The sequence below is a fragment of the Eretmochelys imbricata genome, unplaced genomic scaffold (assembly GCF_965152235.1).
Source record: "Eretmochelys imbricata isolate rEreImb1 unplaced genomic scaffold, rEreImb1.hap1 Scaffold_34, whole genome shotgun sequence".
Lineage (NCBI taxonomy): Eukaryota > Metazoa > Chordata > Testudines > Cheloniidae > Eretmochelys > Eretmochelys imbricata.
The window spans coordinates 478,581-496,205 of record NW_027554346.1 but is presented as its reverse complement, the minus strand read 5'-3'; the positions used below and the strand labels follow the sequence as shown (position 1 = coordinate 496,205).

General features: G+C 52.3%; 1 protein-coding gene across 1 annotated transcript; it reads right to left on the bottom strand.

The window, feature by feature from the left end:
• Positions 1 to 573: 573 nt before the first annotated feature.
• On the bottom strand, positions 574 to 17,275 carry TUFM (Tu translation elongation factor, mitochondrial). Its single transcript, XM_077806899.1, has 11 exons — positions 17,214 to 17,275; positions 9,363 to 9,409; positions 8,629 to 8,791; positions 8,080 to 8,246; positions 7,058 to 7,162; positions 2,033 to 2,197; positions 1,818 to 1,950; positions 1,623 to 1,727; positions 1,365 to 1,516; positions 1,150 to 1,269; positions 574 to 1,018 (listed from the first exon to the last, which is right to left on the bottom strand). The coding sequence occupies exons 1-11, from the start codon at positions 17,260 to 17,262 to the stop codon at positions 848 to 850; spliced, it is 1,377 nt and encodes a 458-aa protein (XP_077663025.1). The 5' UTR covers positions 17,263 to 17,275; the 3' UTR covers positions 574 to 847.
• Positions 17,276 to 17,625: the final 350 nt, after the last annotated feature.

Sequence of the window (17,625 nt, the reverse complement as noted above, 5' to 3'; positions counted from 1 at the left end):
AAAAGTAGCGTGGGGCAGCCAGAAAGAAGCCTGTGAAGGGGGAAGTGAGATCTGCAGCTTCCACCCTGCTGCTGCCCCTCAGCTGGAGCAGGGGGTTGATGGCAGGACTCCCCCTGTTAGTGGCATCCAGCTGCTCCTGGAAGGGGTGAAGGAGCCTGGGGCTCTGCACCAACTAGGGCCCTACTATCCATACTGGGGGGAGGCTTTTCCCTCCCATCCCATCTCTGCCCTGACTTCAGCCAGGGTAGTTTGTCCCTATTTGCCCTTGTTCCACCATTCTCCTTCAGCTTCATCAGCCCCCAGCTGTGCTCCCTGGGAGCTAATCCACCCCCTTCTCCCACTGCTTTGCTTGGCAAGCACCCAAAGCTGGGTGCTGCCCCTCTGCTAGTCCACTGGGCCCTGGACAAGAGCAGGGCCCTCTAAGGAATCAGTGTTGCCTGGTCCCTGCAGGGCTAGTATCACTATCAGAGCCGAACCCATTGGGGGGATGTGAGCCTCTAGCACCAGCTCTCCCATGCCAGAAGTCCCCTCCAGCCCACCGCCCCCCCCCCCAAGAAGCAGGAAGAACCCAGCTGTGATTCGCACCTTTATTAACAAAAGAAACCAAACAGCAGGAAGCTGCCTAAGCCCTGCTAGCCCCCTGCTGGAGGGGCTCTGGGCGGGGGAGCAGTTTGATTTCTGTTGCCCCACAGCAGCAGCTTGCACCCAGCTCTGGGTGACTGCGATGCTGCCGTGATAAACAGGTTCTTGGGGCATCCCCACACAGAGCAGGACACCAGACAGAACTAGCCCCTCCCCCACTGTTTGCAGACACAGCCCTGGGGGCAGAGCTGGGTCAGCCCAGCCTTTAAGCTCCCCACTTGTCATCGTCTGGCCCCCTTTCCAGCGTCTTGGTGACCACGCCGGTGCCAATAGTGCGGTTGCCATCACGCAGCGTGAAGCGCTGACCTTCCTCCAGCACCATGGGCTGCCGCAGGGTGAGGGTCAGGGCTGTGTCCTCGCCGGGCATCACCATCTCCTGCCATGGGGGAAGAATGGGGGCAGGTCAGAGCGGCATAGGTTGGCTACTGGCCACCACTGACCAGGATGGGGAGGAAGTTTGGGGAAAAGGAGGGCTGTGGCTGGGGGCAGGATAGGGGGGCTCTGTACCTTTCCAGGGGGCAAGATGGTCCGACAGGCCATGTCCCAGGTAAGGGAGAACATGACAGGCATGTAGTTAGAGACAAAAGGCTTGTGCCGCCCACCCTCCTCCTTGCTGAGGATGTACACCTGGGGGACAGAGGGAGAGACTGTTACCACCCAGCAGCCCTCCTTCTCCCGCCCCAGCCAGCCCACTGCTGCAACTGCCCCAGCACAGGCCCCACCTGGGCCTCGATCTTCTGATGGGGCTTGATGGAGCCCGGTTTGCACATCACCATGCCACGCCGCATGTCCTCCCGCTTCAGCCCCCGCACCAGCGCGCCAAGGTTGTCCCCAGCCTCGGCCCGCTCCAGGTTCTGGTGGAACATCTCAATGCCTGTGGGGAAGTGATGGGGTGAGCCTGGGTTCCCCAGCCTGGGCAGTGGGGTCCTCCCAGCACTGGGAGGAGAGAGATGAGGGGTTCTGTTAGCTGCACCCCCTACCTGTCACCACGGAGCGCAGGTTCCGGTTGTGCCCCACAAATTCACACTCCTCCCCCTTCCTGATGATGCCACGCTCCAGTGTCCCCGTCACCACGGTCCCACGCCCTGCAAGGCAGAGGGTTCAGTGCCATGGCACCCAGGGGAGTGGGGGTGGTCCCTGGAAAGGCACGGGGCGGGGGGGACAGCAGGCATTACCTGGGATGGAGTAGATTGACTCGATGGGCAGCAAGAACGGCTTGTCCAGCTCCCTCATGGGCAGCGGGATGTGCATGTCGACTGCGTCCAGCAGCTTCAGAATGGAGTTCAGTCCCAGCTCGGGGCTGCGGTGCTGGGGAAAGGGAGGGCATTATCATGGGCAGCAGGCAGGTGAGGCACTGCTGAGAGGGTGGGGGAGAGAAGGGGGCACTCACCTCCAGGGCACAGAGGGCAGAGCCCACAATGACGGGCGTCTTCTCTCCATCGTAGCCAAACTCGGAGAGCAGCTCCCGGATCTCCAGCTCCACCAGCTCCAGCATCTCCTGGTCCTCCACCGCATCCGCCTTGTTGATGTACACCACAATGTGCCGCACCCCGATCTGAGGGGGCCACAGGGTGAGGGACAACCCAGCCAACCCCAGCCCGGTCCTTGGGGAGGGGATCCCCTGGCTCACAGCCCACACCCAGGACTTCTGGCAAACCCCTGTGACACTCTGTACCCCACAACAGCACCCTGTCAGCCCCATATTCACCACTGGGATAGGATTATGACTTGATTGGTACAAAGTCTGCCTTGTGAGGTACAGAAGAACATAAGAATGGCCCTATTGGGTCAGACCAAAGGTCTGTCTAGCCCAGCATCCTGTCTAATGACAGTGGTCCAATGCCAGGTGCTCCAGAGGAAATGAACAGAACAGGGAATCATCAAGTGATTCATCCCCAGTCGCTCATTCCCAGCTTCTGGCAAACAGAGGCTAGGAACACCATTCCTGCCCATCCTGGCTAATAGTCATTGATGGACCTATCCTCCATGAATTTATCTAGTTCTTTTTTGAACCCAGTTATGGTCTTGGCCTTCACAACATCCTCTAGCAAGGAGTTTCACAGGTTAACTGTGCGTTCTGTGAAGAAATACTTCCTTTTGTTTGTTTTAAACCTGCTGCCTATTAATTTCATTGGGTGACCCCCTAGTTCTTGTGTTATGAGAAGTAGTAAACACCACTTCCTTATCTACTTTCTCTACACCAGTCATGATTTTATAGACCTCAATCATATCTCCCCTTAGTCATCTCTTTTCCAAGCTGAAAAGTCCCAGTCTTATTAATCTCTCCTCATACAGCAACCGTTCCACAGCCCTAATCATTGCTGTTGCCTTTTGTGAACCTCTTCCATTCCAATATATCTTTTTTGAGTTGGGGCAACCACATCTGCACACAGTATTCAAGACGTGGGCGAACCAGGGATTTATATAGAGGCAACATGATATTTTCTGTCTTATCTCTTCCTTTCTTAACGATACCCAACATTCTGTTGGCTTTTTTGACTGCTGCTGCACATTGAGTGGATGTTTTCAGAGAACTCTCCACGATGACTCCAAGATCTTTCTTGAGTGGTTAGGATTATGTTTTTCAATGTGCATTACTTTGCATTTATCAACATTAAATTTCATCTGCCATTTTGTTACCCAGTCACCCAGTTTTGAAAGATCCTTTTGTAGCTCTTTGCAGTCTCCCAAAGTCTTAACTATCTTTAGTAATTTTGTATCATCTGCAAATTTTGCCACCTAATTGTTTACCCCTTTTTCCAGATCGTTTATGAATATGTTGAATAGGACTGGGCCCAGTACAGATCCCTGGGGGACCTCACTATTTACCTCTCTCCATTCTGAAAACTGACCATTTATTCCTACCCTTTGTTTCCTATCTTTTAACCAACCAGTTACCAATCCATGAGAGGATCTTCCCTTTTATCCCATGACAACTTACTTTTGCGTAAGAGCAGTGACTCTCAAACTTTTGCACTGGTGACCCCTTTCACATAGCAAGCCTCTGAGTGTGACCCCCCCTTATAAATTGAAAACACTTGTTTATATATTTAACACCATTATAAATGCTGGAGGCAAAGCAGGGTTTGGGGTGGAGGTTGACAGCTCATGACCCCCCATGTAATAACCTCATGACCCCGAGGGGTCCCGACCCGCAGTTTGAGAACCCCTGCGTAAGAGCCCTTGGTGAGGGACCTTGTCAAAGGCTTTCTGAAGATCTAAGTACACTATATCCACTGGATTCCCCTTGTCCACATGCTTGTTGACCCCCTCAAAGAATTCTAGTAGATTGGTGAGGCATAATTTCCATTTACTAAAACCATGTTGACTCTTCCTACCACAAATTATGTTCATCTATACGTTTGACAATATTGTTCTTTAGTATAGTTTCAACCAGTTTTCCCAGTACTAAAGTCAGGCTTACCGGCCTGTAATTGCCGGGATCACCTCTGGAGCCTTTTTAAAAATTGGAGTCACAGTAGCTATCCTCCAGTCATCTGGTACAGAAGCGGATTTAAATGATGGATTACAGACTACAGTTAGTAGTTCTGCAATTTCACATTTGAGTTCCTTCAGAACTCTTGGATGATACCATCTGGTCCTGGTGACTTACTGCTGTTTAATTTATCCATTTGTTCCAAAACCTCCTCTAATGATACCTCAATCTGGGACAGTTCCTCAGATCTGTCATCTAAAAAGAATGGCTCAGGTTTGGGAATCTCCCTCACATCCTCAACCTTGAAGACTGATGCAAAGAATTCATTTAGTTTTTCCACAATGGCCTTATCGTCCTTAAGTGCTCCTTTAGCACCTCGATTGTCCAGTGGTCCCACTGGTTGTTTAGCAGGCTTACTGCTTCTGATGTACTTAAGAACATTTTTGCTATTACTTTTTGAGTCTTTGGTTAGCTGTTCTTCAAATTCTTTTTTGGCCTTCCTAATTGTATTTTTATACTTTCTTTCCCAGTGTTCCTTTCTATTCTCCTCACTAGGATTTAACTTCCACTTTTTAAACAATGCCTTTTTGCCTCTCACTGCTTCTTTTACTTTGTTGTTTAGCCACAATGGCTCTTTTTTGGTTCGCTTACAATGTTTTTTAATTTGGGGGCTACATTTAAGCTGAGCCTCTATTACGGTGTCTTTAAAAAGTTTCCACGCAGCTTGCAGGGGTTTCACTTTTTGCGCTGTACCTTTTAATTTTTGTTCAACTAACTTCCTCATTTTTGTGTTGTCCCCCTTTCTGAAATTAAATGCTACAGTGTTGGGCTGCTGTGGTGTTTTTCCTGCCACAGGGATATTAAATTTATTATGGTCACTATTACCAAGCGGTCCAGCTATAGTCACCTCTTGGACCAGATCCTGTGCTCCACTTAGGTCTAAATCAAGAATTGCCTCTCCTCTAGTGAGTTCCAGGACCAGCTGCTCCAAGAAGCAGTCATTTAAGGTGTCAAGAAACTTTTATTCCTCCATCCCATTCTGAGGTGATATGTACCCAGTCAATATGGGGATAGTTGAAATCCCCTATTATTATTATTATTATTATTGAGTTTTTAATTTTAATAGCCTCTCTAATCTCCCTGATCATTTCCCAGTTGCTATCACCATCCTGGTCAGGGGGTCGGTAGTATCTCCCTACCGCTATATTCTTGTTATTAGAGCATGGAATTACTATCCATAGAGATTCTATGGTACAATTTAATTCATTTACAATTTTTACTTCATTTGATTCCATGCTTTCTTTCACATATCGTGCCATTCCCCCACCAGCATGACCTGTTCTGTCCTTCTGATACATTTTGTACTCTGGTATTACTGAGTCCCATTGATTATCCTCATTCCACCAAGTTTCTGTGATGCCTATTATATCAATATCCTCATTTAACACGAGGCACTCTAGTTCACCCATTTTATTATTTAGACTTCTAGCATTGGTATATAAGCACTTAAAAAACTCGTCTCTTTTTAGCTGTCTGCCATTACATGATGTAATTGAATGGGACTCTTATTTGATTGTTTCTGATCAGACCCTGCCTGTATTTTATCATTTCCCATCCTCTCATCCTCACTAGGACATAGAGAATCTCTATTAATAGATCCTCCCCTAAGGGATGTCTCTGTCCAAACCATGTGCTCCTCCACACCTGATGGCTTTCCCCCAGCCCCTAATTTAAAAATTGCTCTATGACCTTTTTAATGTTAAGTGCCAGCAATCTGGTTCCATTTTGGTTAGGTGGAGCCCATCCTTCCTGTATAGACTCCCCCTCTCCCAAAAGCTTCCCCAGTTCCTAATAAATCTAAACTCCTCCTCCCTACACTATTGTCTCATCCACGCATTGAGACCCTGCAGTTCTGCCTGTCTAATCGGCCCTGCAGGTGGAACTGGGAGGTATCATGTTAAAAGTCTTGAGCTGTTGAACATGTTGGATTGTAGGTGCTGTCATTGGATGGGAAGTTATGAAGTTCTGCTATGTATGTGTTTGTGAAATATGTTGTTGTGAGGTTGGGAGACAACCACAACCAGCTTTTCAGGTACAACAACAGAAGGGCCAGACAACGCTGATGGCCCATTAAGGGGAATCCACACTCCCAGGGCCTGTCCCAGGAGTGTGTACAATGGAGACGTCTCAGAGCGAGCAGGTACACAATAGAGGCTGCTTGACTCAATCATAGCAAAGGCTCTTTCCCACAAGCTGGAAGAAGCTATAAAAGGGGGAAGTGACATCATCACTGGTCCTCACCCACCACAACTCAACACCTGGAAACCCGGCTGGAAGACACGGAACTGGGAAGGGGGTCCCAGGCTGGAAAGGAGAACCCCAGCCTGCGTATTCAGAAACTCTACCATCTCCCAGGGTGAGATACGGCCTGATTCAAATCCTGCCTAGTTAATAGAACTCAGACTGCAAATGTGTTTTATTTCTTAGGTAACCAACTTTGAGCTGCATGCCTATTACTTATAATCACTTACAATCCATCTGTCTGTCGCTAACAAATCTGTTTGGTATTTTACCTACAACAGCGCATTTTGCTTGAAGTGCTTGGGGAATCTGCTCAGGGTGCAAGGGTTGGCGCACATGCACTTTCCTTTGTAGAAGGGGCAGACTGGGTAATAAACTTACACCAGCCAGGCTTCTGACCAGGGCAGGACAGTCCAGGTCTGGGATCCTCGGCTGCGGAGCTGGGGGAAATTGGCTGGAGTCTCTCTAGTGTTGGTTCATGAGTAGCTAGGAGAAGCATTCATTTAACTCAGCTGGCGGTGTCCCTGCCTGTGGATGGCTGTGTGCGTGCAGGACCTGGAGGGGTTTGCAGCTTGTCCCAGCATCACAGTGAGGGAGTGACCCCAGGCTGGTAAGCCAGAGGGCTCAGTAGTACCCCAGTTCCAGGTTGCACCTGGGGAACCCATCACCCCCCCTCACCTGTTTGGCCAGCAGCAAGTGCTCTCGGGTTTGCGGCATCTGCCCATCTGTTGCCGCCACGACAAGGATGCAGCCGTCTAGGGGAGCGGTGCCAGTGATCATGTTCTGGAAGACAGGGACGGCAGTGCTCAGGTGCCGGGACCAGGGGATGGGGGCAGGGGAGCCCATGGAGCCAGCACAGTATGGGGAGGGAACAGAACTGGGGGGCGGGAATGTGTTATTGATGCACCGAGCTTGGTGATGAAGTTGTCAGGGTGACACACACAGACCCAATCCCCAGAACAGCTGCTCGCCGCCCAGGCCCCTTGCTGCTCCCCCGCCTGTCTACCCCTGCCCTTTGCCGCTCCCCACCTGCCCACTGTTCCTCGGGGGCGAGAGAAGGAAGCGGGGGAGAGGGGGGAGAATCTTGGGGCCGGGAGGAGAAAGCAGGGTGCATGTGAGAACAGAGGAGAACAGAGGGAGGGATTGGGTGGAGGGAGGGGGCAGAGGGCTGTGTATTTGGGGACAGAGGGCTGTCTCGGGGGCCAGGAGGAGGAAGCAGGGGGTGAGTGGGGGTGTCTTGGGGGCCAGACGAAGGAACTGAGGGGGTGTGTGAGGACAGACGAAGGGATTGCAGGGGGGAATCTGTCTTTGGGAACAGAAGGATGGTGAATGTGGGGACAGGGGGGTGGACAAAGGGAGGGGCACAGAGGTGGACAAAGGTGAGTATGTTTGGGGACAGAAGGAGGGACAGGCTAGAGGGGGTGAGTTTTGGGGGTACGGAGGTGCAGAGAGACAGGCACAGGGCTGTGGGGTTAGGGATAGAGGCAGGAACAGGAGGGTGTGGGCAGGGACAGTGGGGCAATTGGGGGTGGGCACGTGAGGACAGAGGAAGAGATTGAGGGGGCACATTCGGGGACTAGGAGGCAAGGGGGGGCTTGGCCCTTTAAGACAGCAGAATTCTGGGAAATGTGGTACTACTGGGCAGCCACAACGACTCACCCACAGGCTGAAAGGGGCAGGTCCGCCCCCATCCCCCTCACCTTGACGTAGTCAGCGTGGCCAGGGCAGTCGGTGTGGGCGTAGTGCCGGTTGGCTGTGGCGTACTCCACATGGGAGGCGTTGATGGTGATACCACGAGCCTTCTCCTCCGGCGCGTTGTCAATCTCCTCGTACTTCTTGAACCTGGCACCTCCAGCCTCAGCTAGGACTGGGGGGGGGAGGGGAGGGGGGGTGCAGAAAAAGGGGGTGAGTAACCAGCTGGGGAGGAGAGGCAGGCTGGAAGCCAGGACTCCTGGGTTCAATTCCTAGCTCTGCCAGTGACCTTCTCTATGACCTTGGGCCAGTCCTTTCTCCACTTGGCTCCTGTTTCCACTCTCACCCCTTTAGCCAGGGAGCTCTTGGGGACAGGAGTTGTTCCCTTTGGGTCTCTGCAGCACCCAGCACAATGCATCGGCACGCCTGGGCAGTGGTTGCGGGCAGCACCTCGTCTCAGCAGGGGCCTCTGGCGGCTACCGTGACCCAACCAATGGGGCCAGGGGCACAGGAAACCCCAGGACGCACAACCCCTTGCTCCAGGCCCCCCAACTCACTCTTGGTGATGGCAGCTGTCAGTGTGGTCTTGCCGTGGTCCACGTGCCCGATAGTGCCCACGTTGACATGGGGCTTGTCCCGCACGTAGGTTTTCTTGGCCTCAACAGCGAAGCTGCGCACCAGGATGGGGCAGAGGCGGGAGACTGGGCTGGGCAGGGACACCTAGGGGCACAGGGAGCCTTGGCACGAGTATACCCCCCATGGCTCTCCCCACAGCTCCCCACATCCCCAACCCCATCCCCCCACCACAGCTCCCCACATCCCCATCCCCAACCCCACCCACCACAGCTCCCCACATCCCTCCACCGACCACACCCGGGCTCCACCCCCCACATCCCCATCCCCCCCGCCCCAGCTCCCCATCCATCCACGACATGCAGCATAGCTTCCATGGCCACCCCCAACCTCACCAGCCAACCAGGGTTCTCCAAGCCCGCCCCCACCCTCCAACACAGCTAGGCTCCCCACAACCCATTTTGCCAATCACACCCCATCACAGCCCCCAAACCCCCATCCTATGGCCCCCTACCCATGTCCCCCTCACCTCCCTACCCTAACTCCACAACTCCAACCCATCCCAACATAGCTGCCCCAACTCCCTCCTCACCCCCAGTTTCCCTCTTCCATGGCCAAGCCCCCAAACACCCCAGTGCACTGGGGTAGTGTGTGTGTGTACGTCTGTATGGTCATGGCAGTTTCCCCCACAGTCCATCCCAGCCAGGTGGCTTCTTACCGTCCCCAAGACGCCCAGCAGATGGTGGGAGAGGCAGCCCCGGAGGCCTGTAAGAGGGACAGGGAAAAGCTGTGATCACCCTGTCGTGCTCTTCAGTCACCGCCCTGCACACCCATCTCCTGTCAGCTTGGAGGCCCCACCCCACCCTGGTCATCAGGAGCCCCTGGTGCTTCTCGATTGGTGCCTGGATCGGAAGCTCTTTGGGGCAGGGACTGTCTCTATTGTGTTTGTGCAGCACCTTGCACACCAAGTGGTGGGGCCCTTGGCTGGACTCCTGGGTTCACTCCCCAGCTCCGGCACTGAACAAGCCCCATCTCCTTTCCATATTTCACTTTCCCTCTCCGACTCTACCTAGACTGCACATTCCTCAGCATGCCGGGGCCCATTCTCCACTGGGATCTAGCACCGCCAGCACGGACAGCTAGTCATTATCCTCACAATACAAAACCACCTCGAGAAAGTGGAGAGTTGGACTGAAATCAACAAGCCGTAAAGACAAGACAAGCACTTAAGTTAAAATCCAATGCATGGCTACAAATCAGGGACTCATTGGCTGGCAGTCACAGGAGCGAAAAGGCAGATCTCAGTCTGGGATGTATTAACAGGTGCGTTGTATGTAAGACACAGGAGGTAGTTGTTGCCCTTGGCAATGGTGAGGCCTCAGCTGGAGTGCTGGGTGCAATTCAAGGTGCCAGAGTTTAGGGGAGATGGGGACAAACTGGAGAGTCAACAGAAGAGCAACAAAACTGATCAAAGGTTTAGAAAACCTGACCTGTGAGGAAAGGTTAAGAATCTGGGCCTGTTTAGTCTAGAGAAGAGAAGACGGAGGAGGAACTCTTTAGCTTGGTTATGGGCTGTTATAGAGGGTAAGAACATAAGAGCGGCCCTACTGGGTCAGACCAGAGATCCACCTAGCCCAGTATCTTGTCTTCTGACAGTGGCCAATGCCAGGTGCCCCAGAAGGAATGAATAGAACAGGGAATCACCTAGTGACCCATCCCCTGTCACCCATTCCCAGCTTCTAGCAAAGAGAGACTAGGGACACCATCCCTGCCCAACCTGGTTAATAGCCATTGATGGACCTATCCTCCATGAACTTATCTAGTTCTTTTATGAATCATGTTATAGTCTTGGCCTTCACAACATCCTCTGGTGAGGAGTTCCACAGGTTGACTGTGTGTTGTATGAAAAAATACTTCCTTTTGTCTGTTTTTAACCTGCTGCCTATTAATTTCATTTGGTGACCCCTAGTTCTCGTGTTATGAGAAGGAGTAAATAACACTTCCTTATCTACTTTCTCTACACCAGTCATGATTTATAAACCTCTATCATATCTCTCCTTAGTCGTCTCTTTTCCAAGCTGAAAAGTCCCAGTCTTATTAATCTCTCCTCATACAGCAACCGTTCCATAGCCCTAATCATTTTTTGTTGCCCATTTCTGTACCTTTTCCAATTCCAATATATCTTTTTTGAGATGGGGTGACCACATCTGCAGGCAGTATTCAAGATGTGAGCGTATCACGGATTAGAGACAATATGATATTTTCTGTCTTATCTCTCCCTTTACGATGCCCAATATTCTGTTCGCTTTTTTGACTGCTCCTGCACATTGAGGGGATGTTTTCAAAGAACTCTCCACAGTGACTCCAATATCTCTCTTACAAGTGGTAATAGCTCATTTAGGACCCCATCGTTTTATATTATAGTTGAGATTACATTTTTCAATGTGCATTACTTTGCATTTATCAACACTGAATTTCATCTGCCATTTTGTTGCTCAGTCACCCAGTTTTGAGAGATCCGTTTGTTGCTCTTTGCAGTCTGCCTGGGACTTACCTATCTTGAGTAGTTTTGTATCATCTGCAAATTTTGCCACCCCAATGTTTACCCCTTTTTCCAGATCATTTATGAATATGCTGAATAGGACTGGTTCCAGTACAGATCCCTGGGGAACACCACTATTTACCTCTCTCCATTCTGAAAACTGACCATTTATTCCTACCCTTTGTTTCCTATCTTTTAACCAGTTACCAATTCATGAGAGGACCTTCCCCCTTAACCCATGACAGCTTACTTTGCTTAAGAGATTTTGGTGAGGAGCCTTGTCAAAAGCTTTCTGAAAATCAAAGTACACTATAGCCACCGGATCCCCCTTGTCCACATGCTTCTTGACCCCCTCAAAGAATTCTAGTAGATTGGTGAGACATAATTTCTCTTTACAAAAAACTCTGTTGACTCTTCCCCAACATATGTTCATCTACGTGTCTGACAATTTTGTTCTTTACTATAGTTTCAACCAGTTTGTCCAGTACTGAAGTCAGGCTTATCGGTCTGTAATTGCTGGGATCACCTCTGGAGCCCTTTTTAAAAATTGACACCACATTAGCTATGCTCCAGTCATTTGGTACAGAAGCCGATTTAAATGATGGGTTACAGACTACAGTTAGTAGTTCTGCAATTTCACATTTGAATTCCTTCAGAACTCTTGGGTGAAAACGAAATAGTAATAGATGGTATATCAGTTTGTTCCAAAACCTTCTCCAATGACACCACAATCTGGGACAGTTCCTCAGATCTGTCATCTAAAAAGAATGGCTCAGGTTTGGGAATCTCCCTCACATCCTCAACCTTGAAGACTGATGCAAAGAATTCATTTAGTTTTTCCACAATGGCCTTATCGTCCTTAAGTGCTCCTTTAGCACCTCGATTGTCCAGTGGTCCCACTGGTTGTTTAGCAGGCTTCCTGCTTCTGATGTACTTAAGAACATTTTTGCTATTACTTTTTGAGTCTTTGGTTAGCTGTTCTTCAAATTCTTTTTTGGCCTTCCTAATTGTATTTTTATACTTTCTTTCCCAGTGCTCCTTTCTATTCTCCTCACTAGGATTTAACTTCTACTTTTTAAATGATGCCTTTTTGCCTCTCACTGCTTCTTTTACTTTATTGTTTAGCCACAGTGGCTTTTTTTTGGTTCTCTATGTTTTTTAATTTGGGGTGTACATTTAAGTTGAGCCTCTTTTTTTAAGGACACCATAAGTTTCCATGCAGCTTGCAGGCATTTCACTTTTGACACCGTACCTTTTAATTTCTGTTTAACTAACTTCCTCATTTTTGTGTGGTTCCCCTTTTCTGAAATTAAATTATATAGTGTTGGGCTGCTGTGGTGTTTTCCCTGCCACAGGGATGTTAAATTTAATTATATTATGGTCACTATTACCAAGTGGTCCAGCTATCTTCAGCTCTTGGACCAGATCCTGTGCTCAATTTAGGACTAAATCAAGAACAGCTTCTCCTCTTATGAGTTCCAGGACTAGCTGCTCTAAGAATCACATTTAAGGTGCCAAGAAGCTTTATCTCTGCATCCCTTCCTGAGGTGATAAGTACCAAGTCAATATGGAGATAATAATAATGGGGAATTTCAACTGAGTTTTTTATTTTAATAGCTTCTCTAATCTCACTGAGCATTTCACAGTCACTAACACCATCGTGGTCAGATGGTTGGTGATATATCCCTACTGCTATATATCCTTATTCTTAGATCATGGAATTACTATCCATAAAGATTCTGTGGTACAGTTTGGTTCATTTAAGATTTTTACTTTATTTGATTCTACGCTTTCTTTCATGGGGAACAACGATCTGTGTTCACTGAAGGGGTAGTGATCAATCTCTCCATGTCTAGTTCGCAGCTGGTGTCAAGTGGAGTGCCTCAGGGGTCGGTCCTGGGGCCGGTTTTGTTCAATATCTTCATAAATGATCTGGAGGATGGTGTGGATTGCACTCTCAGCAAATTTGTGCATGATACTAAACTGGGAGGAGTTGTAGATACGCTGGACGGCAGGGATAGGATACAGAGGGACCTAGACAAATTGGAGGATTGGGCCAAAAGAAATCTGATGAGGTTCAATAAGGATAAGTGCAGGATCCTGCACTTAGGACGGAAGAACCCAATGCACAGCTACAGACTAGGGACCGAATGGCTAGGCAGCAGTTCTGCAGAAAAGGACCTAGGGGTGACAGTGGACGAGAAGCTGGATATGAGTCAGCAGTGTGCCCTTGTTGCCAAGAAGGCCAATGGCATTTTGGGATGTATAAGTAGGGGCATAGCGAGCAGATCGAGGGACGTGATCGTCCCCCTCTATTCGACATTGGTGAGGCCTCATCTGGAGTACTGTGTCCAGTTTTGGGCCCCACACTACAAGAAGGATGTGGATAAATTGGAGAGAGTCCAGCGAAGGGCAACAAAAATGATTAGGGGTCTGGAACACGTGACTTATGAGGAGAGGCTGAGGGAACTGGGATTGTTTAGTCTGCAGAAGAGAAGAATGAGGTGGGATTTGATAGCTGCTTTCAACTACCTTAGAGGTGGTTCCAGAGAGGATGGATCTAGACTATTCTCAGTGGTAGAAGAGGACAGGACAAGGAGTAATGGTCTCAAGTTGCAGTGGGGGAGGTTTAGGTTGGATATTAGGAAAAACTTTTTCACTAGGAGGGTGGTGAAACACTGGAATGCGTTGCCTAGGGAGGTGGTGGAATCTCCTTCCTTAGAAGTTTTTAAGGTCAGGCTTGACAAAGCCCTGGCTGGGATGATTTAATTGGGGATTGGTCCTGCTTTTGAGCAGGGGGTTGGACTAGATGACCTCCTGAGGTCCCTTCCAACCCTGATATTCTATGATTCTATGAAGGCAGGACAAGAAGTAACAGGCTCAATCTTGGCAAAGGAGATTTAAGTAAGATAGTAGGAAAAACTTTCTAACTAGGAAGCTAGTTCAGCTCTGGAACAGGTTATCTAGGAATGCTGTGGGGTCCCTGTCTCTGGAGGTTTTGAGAACAGACTGGACAAACCCCAGCTGGGGCTGGACTAGGGTTACTTGGCCCTGCCTCGATGCTGGTGCTGGACTAGACGACCTCTCGAGGTCCCTTCCAGCCCAGTGTCTGGTGGTACTTGTGGCGGACTGGCCACAGCTCCAGTGGGGGCAGGGACTGCGCCCTTCCATGGGGTGGAGCAGGGGGCACCCTTTTAGATCAGTGGTCGCTGGCACTGCTGGTCCAAACTCTCAGGGCTTGCAGTGCTGGGGTGAAGGCAGGGCCTGGGTTATGACGGATCTCGGTGAATGGGGCAAGAGGCAGACCAGATGGATTCAGACTCTTGGCTGTCCAGGCCAGAAGCACCCATTCTGTGACCATCCAATCTGACTTCCCACCTAGTCCTGGTGGAGAATCTCAACCAGTGTCTCCTGCTGACTGCGCGGAGGCAGCCCACCCCCAGAGCTGCAGCCCCCAGCCCCCAGCCCCAAACTCAGTCACTCTCCCGCCAAAGCCCTCATCACCCTACTGCACTCCATCCTGCAATGCCTTGCCCCCTCTCTTTCAGACTCCATGCCATGCTCCTCAGAATTTCCTTCAATAGGTGTCATCGCCCCTTAACCCTGACCACTTTGTTCCCCTCTCTCCCCTTCCCACACCCACCACTTCCTCCAACGCCCCCCAGACTACTCTGCTCCCCACCCCCACCAACCCAGACCCCATCCCTCTCCTTTCAGAATCCCTGCTCCCCTGCCACCACCACCCTGCCACCACCAAAATTCCTCCCCCCACATCACCCCATAACCCTCTTTTGTCCCACAACCTGACTCCAGCCACCCTCCAAATCCCTTCTCCCTCCTCTCACCACCAACCCCCAAACCCAGATCCCTCCTCCTCCCCATAACCCCGTAACTCCCCTCCACAGCGTAAGCTGCGTGCTGCACCACCTGCTCTCCACACAATCCCTTCTGGCCTGATCCAGAGTCATCCCTTTTCTCTCAGGATCCCAGCTCCCCCCTTAGCCCCCCTTCCACCATGATTGAGCCCTCAAACACCCCACCACTGCCACCTGCTCTCCCGAACTCACCTCCGGCCCCCAGAGCCTCCCTGCCCCCACCAACCTCTCCCTTGACCCCTGCTCCTCCCCATAATCTCCATCCACCACATAACCTGCCCCTACATTCCACCCCCAGATCCTTCTCTCCCCTCTCAGGATCCTTTCTCCCTGCAAAAATCCCCTGCCCTTCCCAGATCATCCAATTACCCAATGGTAATTAACAACTAGGACAATTTATCAAGGGTTCTGGTGGATTCAAACAGATCAGCTCTAAGATTATTGTGGGGCAGATCCCTGGCCTGTGTCCAGGAGTCAGACTAAATTATCATACTGGCCTTTCCACCCCTAAACACTGTGAAAACCAGACCTCCCCGCACCCTCAGAGACCCCCGACCTCCCCCCATATCCTTCCTGCTCCCTACCTCCTGTAACCTCCCCCTCAGAGACCCCTAACCTCTCGCCCACGTCCTTCCTGCCCCCACCCCCCAGAGACCCCCGACCTGCCCCCACGTCCTTCCTGCCCCCCATCTCCTGTAACCTCCCCCCAGAGACCCCCAACCTCCCGCCCATGTCCTTCCCGCCCCCTAACCTGCCCCACCTGCCAGAGACCCCCCGACCTGCCCCCACGTCCTTCCTGCCCCCTACCTCCTATAATCTCCCCTTAGAAACGCCCAACCTCCCGCCCACGTCCTTCCTGCCCCCTAAGCTGCCCCCACATCCTTCCTGCCCCCCACCTCCTGTAACCTCCCCCCAGAAACCCCCAACCTCCCACCCACGTCCTTCCTGCCCCCTATCTTGCCCCCACCCGCCAGAGACCCCCCGACCTGCCCCCACGTCCTTCCTGCCCCCACCTCCTGTAACCTCTCCTTAGAGACCCCCAACCTCCCACCCACAGCCTTCCTGCGCCGTAACCTGCCCCTATGTCCTTCCTGCCTCCCACCTCCTGTAACATCCCCTTAGAGACCCTCAACCTCCTGCCCACGTCCTTCCTGCCCCCACCCCCCAGAGACCCTCGACCTGCCCCCCATGTCCTTCCTGCCCTCCACCTCCTGTAACCTCCCCCCAGAGACCCTCGACCTCCCACCCACATCCTTCCTGCCCCCTAACCCGGCCCCACCCCCCAGAGACCCCCGACCTGCCCCCACATCTTTCCTGCCCCCCAGCTCCTGTAACCTCTCCTTAGAGACCCCCAACCTCCCACCCACATCCTTCCTGCGCCGTAACCTGCCCCCACCCACCAGAGACCCCCCCGACCTGCCCCCACGTCCTTCCTGCACCCCACCTCCTGTAATCTCCCCTTAGAGACCCCCAACCTCCCACCCACGTCCTTCCTACCCCCTAACCTGCCCCCATGTCCTTCCTGCCCCCCACCTCCTGTGACCTCCCCCCAGAGACCCCCAACCTCCCGCCCATGTCCTTCCTGCCCCCACCCCCCAGAGACCCTCGACCTGCCCCCCACGTCCTTCCTGCTCTCCACCTCCTGTAACCTCCCCCCAGAGACCCTCGACCTCCCACCCACATCCTTCCTGCCCCCCCACCTCCTGTAACCTCCCCTTAGAGACCCCCAACCTCCCGCTCACGTCCTTCCTGTCCATTAACCTGCCCCTACCAGCCAGAGACCCCCCGACCTGCCCCCATGTTCTTCCTGCCCCCCACCTCCTGTAACCTCCCCTTAGAAACCCCCAACCTGCCGCCCGCGTCCTTCCTGCGCCCTAACCTGCCCCCACCCACCAGAGACCCCCCCCGACCTGCCCCCACATCCTTCCTGCCCCCTACCTCTTGTAATCTCCCCTTAGAGACCCCCAACCTCCCGCCCACGTCCTTCCTGCCCCCAACCTGCCCTCACGTCCTTCCTGCCGCCAACCTCCTGTAACCTCTCCCCAGAGACCCCCAACTTCCCGCCCACGTCCTTCCTGCCCCCTAACCTGCCCCCACCCGCCAGAGACCCCCCGTCCTGACCCCACGTCCTTCGTACTCCCCAGTCACTGACCGGCGGCCCTGCTCCATCCCCCGCGGGCAAACATCGCGTGCGCCGCCATCTTTCTACAGGACCGGAAGTGACTCAAATGCGGCGGGCGCCAGAGCCAATGAATGAACCGGGAGACAGCCGCTTCCGGCAAAGTGTCGCGGGCACACCGGAAATGTGGCGCGGCCGCTCTAGCACCTCGTAAGAACTCTATGCTGTGCCGGGAGCCGCTCTCTCTACCGCCAGGGGGAGACAGTATTGCGCAGGAGGCGCTTCTCTAGCCCCGGCTGAGGGAGACTCTATGGCGCTACTGAAGCCGCTCTATCCTCCGCCAGGCGTCACCGCGTCGGCACGGGAGCGGGGACTCTATGGCGCTCGCGGCGGCGCGCTGCCCACTGACTGTCTGTGGGTGCCTGGCTAGCCATTGGAGACTCGA